The sequence below is a fragment of the Panthera uncia genome, chromosome A2 (assembly GCF_023721935.1).
Source record: "Panthera uncia isolate 11264 chromosome A2, Puncia_PCG_1.0, whole genome shotgun sequence".
Lineage (NCBI taxonomy): Eukaryota > Metazoa > Chordata > Mammalia > Carnivora > Felidae > Panthera > Panthera uncia.
The window spans coordinates 121,850,971-121,863,376 of record NC_064816.1 but is presented as its reverse complement, the minus strand read 5'-3'; the positions used below and the strand labels follow the sequence as shown (position 1 = coordinate 121,863,376).

At 42.5% G+C, this 12,406-nt stretch overlaps 1 protein-coding gene across 2 annotated transcripts in view; it reads left to right on the top strand.

The window, feature by feature from the left end:
* The window catches only part of AOAH (acyloxyacyl hydrolase), a 170,047-nt gene that overhangs the window by 131,054 nt on the left and 26,587 nt on the right, over window positions 1-12,406 (top strand). For both annotated transcript variants that reach the window (XM_049641702.1, XM_049641703.1), the window contains exons 15-16: window positions 4,921-4,957; window positions 5,696-5,770. In XM_049641702.1, the coding sequence (XP_049497659.1) occupies window positions 4,921-4,957; window positions 5,696-5,770 (112 nt within the window). The remainder of the gene's footprint in view (window positions 1-4,920; window positions 4,958-5,695; window positions 5,771-12,406) is intronic.

Genomic DNA, 12,406 nt, shown 5'->3' with positions numbered 1-12,406 from the left:
TAGCAGGTCGATTGAAGAAGAAGACCAGAATGAGTACCACCAAACCGGCAGTGAGGTTAGCATTTTATTGTCTTCTGATATCTCCCGACCTAGTCTCAAGGCTCCCCAAAACCCGGACGTGGACAGAGGCACAGAGAAAAAAACCTTCAGTTCTCACTCAGGAAGTAGGAAAGGGGTCTCCTGGCAGCGACAGGGTCTCATAGAAGAACGAATAATATAACTCACATATTCTCATATAGGAACTAAAATGATCTAGTTCAATCATTACTAATGTGTATTGTTAAATTGACATCTGAAATGGATTACCACTTACCAGCTGTAGGACCTTGAGCAAGTCTCTTTCTGCCCCTGGGCCTCATCTGGAAAGTGGGCTGCCTGATCATATGCTCTTGGAGGTCCCACCTGGCACTGATGCCCCAAGACTTCACACATGACCTTTAAGGAGCATCAAGAGGCAGAGTTATGAAGCTAATGATGTTCTAGCTTGAGGGCCTCCCAAGCTTGGCGACCATATGAATTTGTAAAATTTTCCAACTTAAGATATCTAACCACAATTGGTTCAGACCCTTCTCTCTTCCCACTTTGGCTTCCCTTTATGTCAGGTCTCATTTTTCTGTTTTGTGTCCTTTTCCTTAAAGAGGATTCCCCAAATTATATAAGCTTTAGAACTTGAAACCTGGATCTTCCCTTGTCCTATTCAGACAGTTATAACAAAATGGCCTTAAACTTGGGATTTCTTTCTGCATCATGTATAAAAAAGCATCAAATATTTTATCAGAAATTAATTAACAAGTTATTGTCTTCGAACATCAAGAAAGGAAACACCTAGTTTTCTTTCAGTGCACAGCTTAACACTTCTTCAGGGCTTCTCTGAATCCTCACACTTTATGTTCATTATTTGCCTCAGAACTATAAACTTCATAAAAATAGGGACCGTATCTGTTCTACTTACTGATGTGTCCCCAGCATCTATTGCAATGCCTGGCACACAGGAAGTAGTCCATAAGTGCTATCAAATTAATGCATTAATTTCTGAAGACCTGTTGTATTTAAATAAACTTCATCTTTTCCCATGAAGAATTTGAGACAGAGCACTTCCGCTCTGGGCCAGGCACAGAAAGTTACAAGCTCATTTAGAAGACCATGAAAAGCATCTTACCAGTTGATCTGAATGCCCAGAATATGAAGGAATTGCTGCTATGGTCAACACTGATCCAGCAGTGGAAATGTACACTGAAATTTATTTATGGGAGAACAACCAATGCTGAGATTATGTGAAACCCTTCTTCTCTCCTTGCAATGCACAATTCCTCATTTATTTTTTTTAATTTTTTTTAATGTTTATTTATTTTTGAGACAGAGAGAGACAGAGCATGAATGGGGGAGGGGCAGAGAGAGAGGGAGACACAGAATCGGAAGCAGGCTCCAGGCTCTGAGCCATCAGCCCAGAGCCCGATGCAGGGCTCGAACTCACGGACCGTGAGATCGTGACCTGAGCTGAAGTCAGACACTTAACCGACTGAGCCACCCAGGAGCCCCCACAATTCCTCATTTAAAATGCAATGAATGAGGGGTTCCTGGGTGGTTCAGTCGGTTAAGCTTCTGACTCTTGATTTCAGCTCAATTCAGCTCAATGTGAGTCATGATCTCACAATTTGTGCAGAGCCTGCTTGGGATATTCTCTCTCTCTCTCTCTCTATCTCTCTCTATCTCTCTCTATCTCTCTTCCTCCCTCCCTCCTCTGCCCCTCCTCCCCTCTCTCTCTCTCTCTCTCAAAATAAATAAATGTTAGGGAAAAAGGCACTAAATGAGCCAGAATTCAGACTTTGATGGCCAAAAAAGACCCCCTTCTTCCTTTAATTGGGGAAAGAATTCCTTTAATTCTCCATTGGACCACTTCAATGAATAAATAAAATGTCCCTATTTCATAGTCACACCTTTTCCATCTCTCTGAACTGTAATTGTAGAGACCAGACTATGGATCTCTTAAGGGTAGTTACAGTTCTTCAAATGTCCCCCTTGTTTTGCCACATCCCACAGGCTAGGGGCTGTCTTTCTTTCCTGCTCACATCTTCCAGTTCCAAATGCTTCAGTATTTTCTACAACAGCAGCAGTAAAATCAGCAGCTGAGAAGAAGTCTATATACAAGAGGAGGAAGACAAGAGGGCTTGGGAGGGAGAGAGATAGCAAATGTTGATGGGGCTTAAAAAGGGTAGCAGGACAACAGGAAAAGGGAATTAAGAAGAGAGAATGATGTGGAAATTACCTAAACTAATTACATAATTTCATAAAACTGAGATTCCCAAAAGGAAATATAAATCATGGAAGGCACAACAACTCTGGAGCACAGAAAATTCTGTGCTCATATTATAAATATTCAGCAGAAAAAAAAAACCTTAACATTTGAGTAAAGAAGAGTAGGCATGTTCTCTCCCCTTGAGTGGAAGTTTGTGATTGTTGTTTTGAAATTCGCCACACCCAGTTGCAATTGGCCTGCCATCCTTGTCCTGAGCAGCAAAGGGATGTGGGTGGTGTGGGCACTGGGAGGGGGCGGCCCATGTGGCAAGCCATGACAGGTTTTCATTTTCATTTCCCTCCAGCTCTGTGGGTGCTCAGCACCTCAAATTCCCAGCTGCAGTCTGGATAATGAGGAAAATTATTGGCCTGACCTGGTCCTTTAATTTTTTTCCCACTCATGGCTTGAGCTTTCATTAGTTTTCATTTCTCATTAAAAGAAAAATCAAAGAGTGAGAATTAAACACCTCTTGATTGTTACCCTATTGAAAATGGGAAGTTGAGAGTCATGGGGCTGGAACTGAATGAAAGGCCAGCCAATGAGATGAGTGAGACACCATGGGATATGTCAGCAGGCAATGGCTGCCCTCCTTCTCTTTCCTCTTGAGAACGATGGGAGCCCTCTAACACCCAGAAAGTCTTTGAGTCTGTACATTTAGGACTCAGTGTTGTAAAATCTGGCACATTCTCGTTGGGTTTGGATGGGCATTAAAACTTTCACCAGCACTCAGTTATGTGTTTACCCCCTTTAAATGCTGCTCCTCAGACATAGAGTCTGCATCCAACCCATTTGTCAACTCCCTACTGTATGTCAGGCACATGGTAGGTGTTCAGCAAACCAATGGAGAGGGTAAATGGATGCATGCCTGCCGAGATGAATTGACTGCTCTTAATTTCTATGTTTGTGTTCATATCAAATGTACCCTGCCTCACTAACATAAAGGGAATAAAAAAACAGTATGACAGTTCCTCAAAAAAAAAAAAATTAAGCATAGCATTGCCATATGGTCCAGCAATTTCAATTAGGTATATACCTAAAAGAATTGAAAGCAGGGACCTAAACAGATACTTGCACACCAATGTTCATAGCAGCATCATTCACAATAGTCAAAAGGTAGAAACAAACCAAGTACCTATCAACGGATGAATGTATAGATCCATACAATGGAAACTTATTCAGCCTTTAAAAAAGTGGATATACTAACACATGTTACAAATGAACTATGAAAACATTATGGTAAATGAAATAAGCCAGGCACAAAGAGACAAATATATTATGATTCCACCTATATGAGGGACCTAGTTATTCCTTAATGAGTATAAGTCTTCAATTTGGGATGCTGGAAAAGTTCTGGAGATGGATAATGCTGATGGTTGCATAATAATGTGAATATACTTAAAGCCGCTTGGATGCTCAAAAAAGTTAAAATGGTGAAGTTTATGGGTTGTATATTTACCACAAAAAAAAAAGGGAAATAAAGCAACATCCATTTAATGTGCTGACATTCCTGAGTCAACCAAGGGAATATCAGCACTGCCCATATAGCTTGATTCTACTGCACTTGAAGAAGAGGCAGTCACTTTGTGGTCACACTGATTCAGGGAAACACGGGCCATCATGGCCTTCATGGCTGTGCACCCTCCTTTTCTCTTTGCAGATCTCTAAGAACACTCACTGACTCTGTCATAAGATACACCTGTCCCCAGGCTTCTAAGGCTGGAAATTATAGGAGAATCTTCCTCGTCCCTTGTCACCCAGCTGATGATTACTTGTTACTGCCGGCCAGCCTCCAAGGGACAAACTAGCAATAAACCTATATGGGTTCACTCTTTCTAGACTCCCAACCTAAAGGAGCAGTGCCAGAGCTCAGCATTACAGACAGAAGGGACTGGGTTTAAGCAGCTCTCCATATTATTAGTTGTGTGGCTTTAGGCAATTCACTTAAGTAAGCCTCACTTTTCTCATCTATAAAATGGGAATGCTACTATACCTACCTCACACAGTTGTGCCAAGGTGTAAATGAACTAATAATATAAGTACCTAACAGTGTGTCCACAATAAAATGAGTATCCAATAAATACAATTTTCACATAAGAGATACATTACAGGTGGTAGCAAGGAGAGGGGGAGGGTGGTCATTCATCACAGGAGTTTAAATATATCAGCTGTACAATCTGAACCTTGAACAGACCAGCCAGCCAGGAGGAGCCTCAGGAGTGAGCAGGGATCCCAGCAGGTGATTAACTGGGGCTTTCTAAGGAGATGGCTAGTTCTCAAAGAATCCTTTTTTACTTCTTCTCATTCCTCACCTAACGATCTTTGGAGTAGTTTCTCTTTGGTGATAGATGTATATCATGTTCTCACATCTACCAGAAAGCTTACTCATTCATGCTTAGGAAATATCTTGAGACTTGGAAATCCAAAGAATTTAGGATCATGTTAATATAATGCCACATAAACAGAAAACTCTTTAAGGAGAATGAAGCTTTTCCATCTGTGTGATGGTGCAGACAATGTCTGGTTGCACAGTGATGCTTCTTCCATGATTTCAGTCAATCAGACTATCATCCCAATCGTGTTGAATTGAGCTCACTACCTTTAATTATTGTCTTTTAATTATTCAGGTGCATCTTCCCAAAACCTGGACAGATTTATAGAAAGGTAAGTGAAAGTGGGATATAAGAAGTTGTTTTTAGATTGGGTTTCTGATTTAAAAACAAAGAATGAAAACCCTCTGTGGCTACCCTGTAATCACTTGTACTGAGTACCAGTACCTTACTAGACACTCCCAAACATTGGGACATTATCACTTCTTGGACCCGTGGGCATAGGAAGTGATTAATTTGCATATGTTCTTTAAGAAGAATCATAAAAAACGCATACAAAGGGGATCAAATTTAGGTCTGGCCAAAGTTGCTGAACAAAAGACCAAAAAAAATGTATTTCATTTTCTTGCTTTATGTGCTCATGTTGAGCTTAAAATTCAGAAGCAAGGCCCTGGGTTCCCAGAGAGAAAGCTTGAGAAAACCTTGAATTTGAAGTTCAATACACAGATGTTGGGATGTCCTACAAATCTGGACAGAAGTAACCAAGTAACACTTGATGAAAAACGCTGGGAAAGGTCCTAAAAAGATGGCATCACGTGTGCCTACTGGAGACTTCAATCCACTCTTCTCAATTCTGTTTACTTCTGTGGTCTTTCCCTAATGGGGAGGTGGGTTACAGATTATACACAAGAAGAGGGAAAGAGAATGGTGGTACTGGAATGAAAGAAAAATAGCAAAATGTTATCCAAAAGGGGGGGCACGCAAAGATCCTTTCACAGATCCAGGCTGTGACATCAGTTCCAAAGCACAGCTTCTGAGTGTTTGCCATTCATATCCCATCTATGTTTCTCAGTTTGTCCAGGGACCCACTGTTGGATCATCCAGCCATCATTATATACGCCATGATTGGAAATGATGTCTGCAATGGGTGAGTTATGGAGAAAAAAAGTTTTAAATTCTTGGACTCTGGATTCCTTGTCCTCCACTGCACTCCACTGTGTCCCAGTACCTGCTGTTGAGTTGAATTTTTCTGTCTTAGCAAGTCCCAGACATATGTGAAATCAACGGAACCAACCTGTAAAGCTGAAAGGCCCTTTTAAAAAGATCTGATCCATTAATTCTCTGTTCCAACTCACAACAAATGGGTATGCCATGCTACAAGTTCTCAATTGTAGCACAAGATAGATGCTGCTACTAGCCAAGAATCCAAACTGAATATAACGGCCTTTTAAATAAAATAAGGCTGAATTTCTGCTACCCCATAAGAATAGCTTCCTCACTTATATTCTGATATAGGTACTCATGGCAGAGACAGCATAGGCTTAGAGCATTTGCAAAAGGACTGTGTATCATTTATGGCCAATTTTATGTATGCCCATGGCCCACAGTAAGAAAGCAGTTTTGCTAAACTGCTAATATCAGTAGTGATTTCAAAGTGTTGAATGCCTTAGTTCCCCCACACCATTTTGGAAGGTTTTTCAAAAATTGTGTGTACCCCTAAGAATATGCTGCACATGTGAATGCCATCTGTCCTGTGATTGTGGCCAAAAAGAAAAAAAAAAAGGTGAGATCAGATCTAGAACAACTCCCCAGTAGCCACCCACCCACCCACCATTTTAGAAAACAGAAAAGCAGAGCCAAGAGACATTATGTGACTTGCTTGATTAATTGATTAATGGCAGATCTGGCCTCCAAGCCAAGTGGTACTAGAAATAGGTCATTCTACTCACTGCCCACCCTTTGCTTTCACTCACCAAGCTTTCTAAGTCTGTGTTAAAGACCCAGTTCAATATTATTAAAATGTGTTTGCCCTCACCAATAATTCCACAAGTTGTGAGAGCCCTGGAACTCTCACAGTGAAGGAGCTGTAAACTTAATTAGTGAAGTGAGTTCAGGCCAAGAGATACCATGTTGTCCTGCAAAGATATGGAGTGCCAGACCCTGCTTTGGCACACCTTGGGCTGGTTTACCACCCTCCCCAGAACCCCAAGACTCCCAAAGCAACACACTGGGGACCAAAGTCCCAACCTCTGTGATGAGCCACATGGAACTCTCCGGGTAAATAACAAACACCCACAAAACTTTCCATGAGCCAAGAGCTGCACCACTCTATATTATCTCATCCCCACAGCAGCCTTAAGACAAAAGTATGATTGTCCCCAATTTACAGATGAGGAAACAGTTTCAGCAAGGTGAAGGAACTCACTAATACTGAATGAGTAGCAAGTTTGAGATGCAGACCAGGTTCTCTGACTCAGTTCTGTGCTCTTTCCACAATCCACACTTGCCTTATTTGCTTTCTTTGAGACAGTCGCTTTTTGAAAAGTATATATTAACGACCTATGATGTGCCAAATGCTGTGCCAGGCTCTGGGGCATTATGGCAAACAGACCACAGTGCCTGATCACAAGGAACTTCTAGAAGGAGAAGCACTGAGCTTCAGGAACCCCAGTCCTATCACCAAACAGACTGAACCCATGTCAGATCAGCCAGTGCCCTGCTAGCCTCTGGATCATATTCCCCTGGGGGGGATAGAGAGCAAACCAGTGATACTGAGTAAAGAACACCTGTGGAAAGCAGCTTTGACTCCAAGAGTCCAAACCCCTGAAACTGCACTTTTGCAACAGAACCTGCTTACTCAGAGGCCCTTCCAGCCCAGTCCTGCTTTTCCTTTTCCAAAGAGCCAAAGGGCAAGGCAGACATCAGCCAGAGACCTGTGCCAGCCACTCCCCCCGCCAGGGATCTGGGCAGATAAGCAGCAAGCATTTGGGTGAAAGAACAGTGTTGGCAGTGTGGGATGTCCCTGTGGTGCCCACTTTGCAATGTCCTGTGGTGGGGTTAGAAAAATAAAGGCAGATGGCAGCTATACCTCCCCATCTGCCAGAACGTCAAGGTGGAGTAGACAACCCAAAATGAGCAAAGCAATTTCATAAAAAAGCTCAAGCTAGCAATGAGTTGCATAATAAGTCCGTCCTGGAACAAGTTTGGGGATATTTGCTTGACTTTTCTCTTTTCTTTTTTTTTTTTTTTTTTTTTACATGAGGATGCTAGCTAGCATATACTGAAATAATGTAGCTATACACTTCTTTCTCAATTCACTCAACTCATGCAGTTACTCAATGAATACTTGCTAAATGAATGAAGGCCAGGATTGGAAGACAGCTTTTAGTATCTGGAATTTAAGAAGAAAGGTAACATAGACACATCCAGCTTTCTCATTGTGATTGTAGTCAATTTGGCCAAAGCTAACCCAGCTTCCCCTGGCCTTTCCTGCCACTGCCCTTAAAAGCTATGGAAGGTCAATGATACAGAAGGAGAAAAATTCCTGGAAATAGGGAAGATTTGAGTGAGCTACAGCAGCAGAACCTTGCAGGGGCAGCATGGGAAATGGGAATGTCCTTAAGGGCCTCAAATCATAAACCCTTCCTCCGCCCCCATCCCAACATGACATCCCTGACAAGAACATTGCAATTGTCAGCAATGTGATAGAATTATGAAAACATCCAGTACTATCCACATCGATTGACATGGTCCATTTTTCTTTATAGTGGACCTAGAAATAATTAATTGTACATTTTTCACCTAATGGAAAGAACCAGGGCCCCCCTATGACAGGTTGTCTGCCTCCCCTGCCCTCAAGCATTATTTTTTTGTCTGCAATGTCAGTGTTTCTGATGTCACCTAGGGCAGATGATCAGCACTGCATTAAGAAGAAACCAGTCGGGGCGCCTGGAAGGCGCAGTCGGTTAAGCGTCCGACTTCAGCCAGGTCACGATCTCGCGGTCCGTGAGTTCGAGCCCCGCGTCAGGCTCTGGGCTGATGGCTCGGAGCCTGGAGCCTGTTTCCGATTCTGTGTCTCCCTCTCTCTCTGCCCCTCCCCCGTTCATGCTCTGTCTCTCTCTGTCCCAAAAATAAATAAAAAACGTTGAAAAAAAAAATTTAAAAAAAAAAAAAGAAGAAGAAGAAACCAGTCAATGTGCTGATAGGTACCAATGTGCTCCCCAAGGAGAGGGAAACAATCCATTCTATCCAGTCAAATGGTAGGAAAACCAGCAGGGAAAGAAATGCTCAGAGCATTTCTATCTCCTGGCCTCCTCAGTTGAGGCATGGGTGGCCATGGGAAGGCTAAGGAGGTTCCCAAGCAGCCAGCATGCTCCAAGGCACACCCACTTCCAGGGACCCAGGATCTCTAGGCATGAGGTAGTGCGGGCCCAGTGCGTTCCCATCTCCTTCCCAGTCTGCGGCAAGACGCCTCTTAGAGGGGGGGTGAGTGTGAGGCCAGAGATGTGATTACAACTGGCTGGCCTGCAGAAAGGGCTGACTATATTGCCTGGCCGCTTAGAAGCTCAAATGCTAGCTGTGCATGAGGTCTGAGCACTCAGTCATGACAAGCCTCTGGGCTTTCGCTCAGGTTCTGGGAACTATTTTCCACAGAGGTTGTTTGCCTTCATCCTTAGGAGGAGGCACATCTCTCTGGCATCAGCCAGATGAAATCTGGCTGGAATAGCTGCCAGGGTAATGAAAAGATCACAGCCGGCCCTGCACCCAAGTCACGGGGCTTATTTTCATGATCAGACACAATTCATTAGGACAAGGACAGGCTCTGAGCCACCCAGGAGGTGAGACTCTTTGTCTTTCCCCTGCCGCGTGTTCCTGACCTTTGAAAGCACAGCCGAGGGCGCCGGCTGCTCTCTCATCATTTTCCCTGGTGGAAGCCTCACATGTCCCAGGCTTTCCCTCTGTGAGCTCAGCTCCCCTAACCCCTCACCTCTCCGTCTGGGTGACTGGCAGGAGCTCATCCATGAGTGAGAAGGGGTGCAGGGCGCTGGGGTGTGCAGGCAAATCCAGGCTGGCAGAGTGGACCCCACACAGGCTCCAGAAAACGTGGGTTGAAGAGGGTTAGACGCTTGCAGTTCAGCCCATTCAACCTTTGGTGGACATCAGAGAAGGCCTAAGAGATGTTTCCCAAACCACTGGAACTGTGGTCTCCAAAACACTAATGCTAATTCTCCTCAAAAACCACCAGAGGAGAATCAGTACCCAGACCAAAATGGCATTGAGGATTTTTCAGGGACAGAGTCAGAAGGCACCTTCTATGGCATCCAGAAGAAGTGACCCACCACCTATCACTTAGACCCATGTGCCCTTGCCTGAACTGAGAATCCATTAATTTTGGGGTCCCTATCTGGCTTAGTGGGTAGAATATGTGACTCTTGATTTTAGGGTCATGAGTTCAAGCCCCACATGGGGCCTAGAGCTTACTTAAAAAAATATTTTTTAAGAATCAGTTAATTTGGGGGCACCTGGGTGGCTCAGTCTGTTAAGCATCTGATTTCTGCACAGGTCATGATCTCACAGTTTGTGGGTTTGAGCCCCACGTCAGGCTCTGTGCTGACAGCTCAGTACCCAGAGCCTGCTTCAGATTCTGTCTCCCTCTCTCTCTCTGCCCCTCCCCCTCCCCCTCTCAAAAATAAATAAACATTAAGAAAATTTTTTTAAAAATCAGGTAATTTTGCTATGCACATCGAAGGGTTTGATTGACAATGCACATATCCATGTGCTGTACATGATGGAGCAAAGATGACTGGAGAATGTTCCATCAGCAACACCAAGGCTTCCATTTTGATTTCACTAAGTAATTAGTCATTTGGGTAATGCTTGGTTCAGTTATGGGGTGCTGGTGCAAAAGCACAAATTAGCTCAGATTCTTTGTTATCATCAGGGCTGTGTCTCTAGCCAAAAAATAATCATTAAATAGGGAGTTTGGGAGACTTTTCTCCATCTTAACTCATCTTGGCTTTATGTGAGTGGAGAGCCATAGCCCAGCATAATTGCTTCGTGCCAAAGTGCTAGTGTATCAGCAGGAAAAAAAAAACAAAAAACAAAAAACTGAGGTACCAAGGCAAAAGTTAATAAGCAGTATGTGGTACCCTCACTGGTGATTGAACATAGGGTATAGACACCCAGCTTGCTTCCCTTTCATCCTCACTGTCACATTCAACACACACAGTGAAATAAAACCAGTTACTCTGGGTGGGTCCTCCTGCATTGAGCAAACCCACAAGGCAGCCTAAATCCCCTTCACAAACGGAGATCCTTCTAGCACTTCTACACATATGCAAGTCAAGCCAAAACCCCTACCCAGCCTTCTGCGCTTGGTAGGTAGGCAACCTATTGTCAAATCCTTATGAGAGCTTTATATGCAAATTAGGAAGATTTTTACTCATAAAGTAGTATATTTTTTCCCAAGGTAAAAAAACATGAATTTAGCAGTCTGTTCTATATGCTAGGGTAAAATAGGACAACATTTTCTTTCCTTCTTTCTTATTTCTTTCTTTTCTTTTTTTCTTTTATTTGGCGGGGGAGGGGGGTCTAAGAAACCTGTTATGTAGTGTAGAAGCATGTATATAATCCACAACTAACACCCTACCCACACGCCCTAAATCAGACTTTCTCTGCCTTTTCCTCTGTATGGGTATATATTGCTTGTCACAAATTAGCCAAAGTGAACCTCGCATCCAGGATCAACCTGTCCCTTCTGGATAGCAGCAATTTAGAAAGTGATTTTATTTGACTAAGTGAATTAGGTTGGGGGGGGGGGGAATGACGTAAAATTACAATGCTTTCTGCTCCTCCCATTAAAATTTAGGTAGAGTCCAGTTTCCCCCCCTTACTTTAGAAAGAATAAAAATAATATGAGAATCTGTTTTATTGTTGTTATTTTTCTGATTACAAAATAACACCTGTTATGAAAAGTTCAAATAATACAGGGCATAGGAAGTGAGTTTCCCCAACATCACTGCCTACCAACCACCCCCACCACCTTGCTCCAAGCTAACCAATGGAAACAGTTTAACGTATTTGCATCCAGATTTTGTCTATGCAAATTCTAATTTACAGACTGATTAATGCTCATTGAAATGAAATAATATTATGCTTACTACTCTATAATTTGTTCTTTTCAATCAACAATACTTTTCCATGCTAACACCTACAGATTACTTCATTATTTAAAAAAAATTTTTATTTTATTGAGGTGAATTTTACATAATATAAAATTAACCTTTTTAAAGTGAACAATTCTGGGGGTTGTGGGAGGGGGGATGGGCTAAATTGGTAAGGGGCATTAAGTAATCTACTCCTGAAATCATTGTTGCACTATATGCTAATTTGGATGCAAATTTAAAAAAATTAAATTAAAGTGAACAATTCCGTGGCATTTAGTAATTCAAAGTGTTGTGTAACCATCACCTGTATCTAGTTACTTCATTATTTTTACTGGCTGTATCCCATTCTACTTCATGAGTGTACTATAATTTATGTAGCCAGGCTTTTTAGCATTTTCTAACTTTACACTATTTCACACAATGTTGCAATACTTATATGTACATCTTTGCACATTTGTGGAAATGTTACTATAAATTTCAAGGTCAAAAGTTAAGCCAACTTGAAATGTTGGTACATTTCCGATGTCATTTAGAAGCTCCCTTAAAACTGATAACAGTGGAAGGGTGCCAGGCTGGCTCTGTAGGTAGAACTTGTGATTCTTGATCTCAGGAGGTTG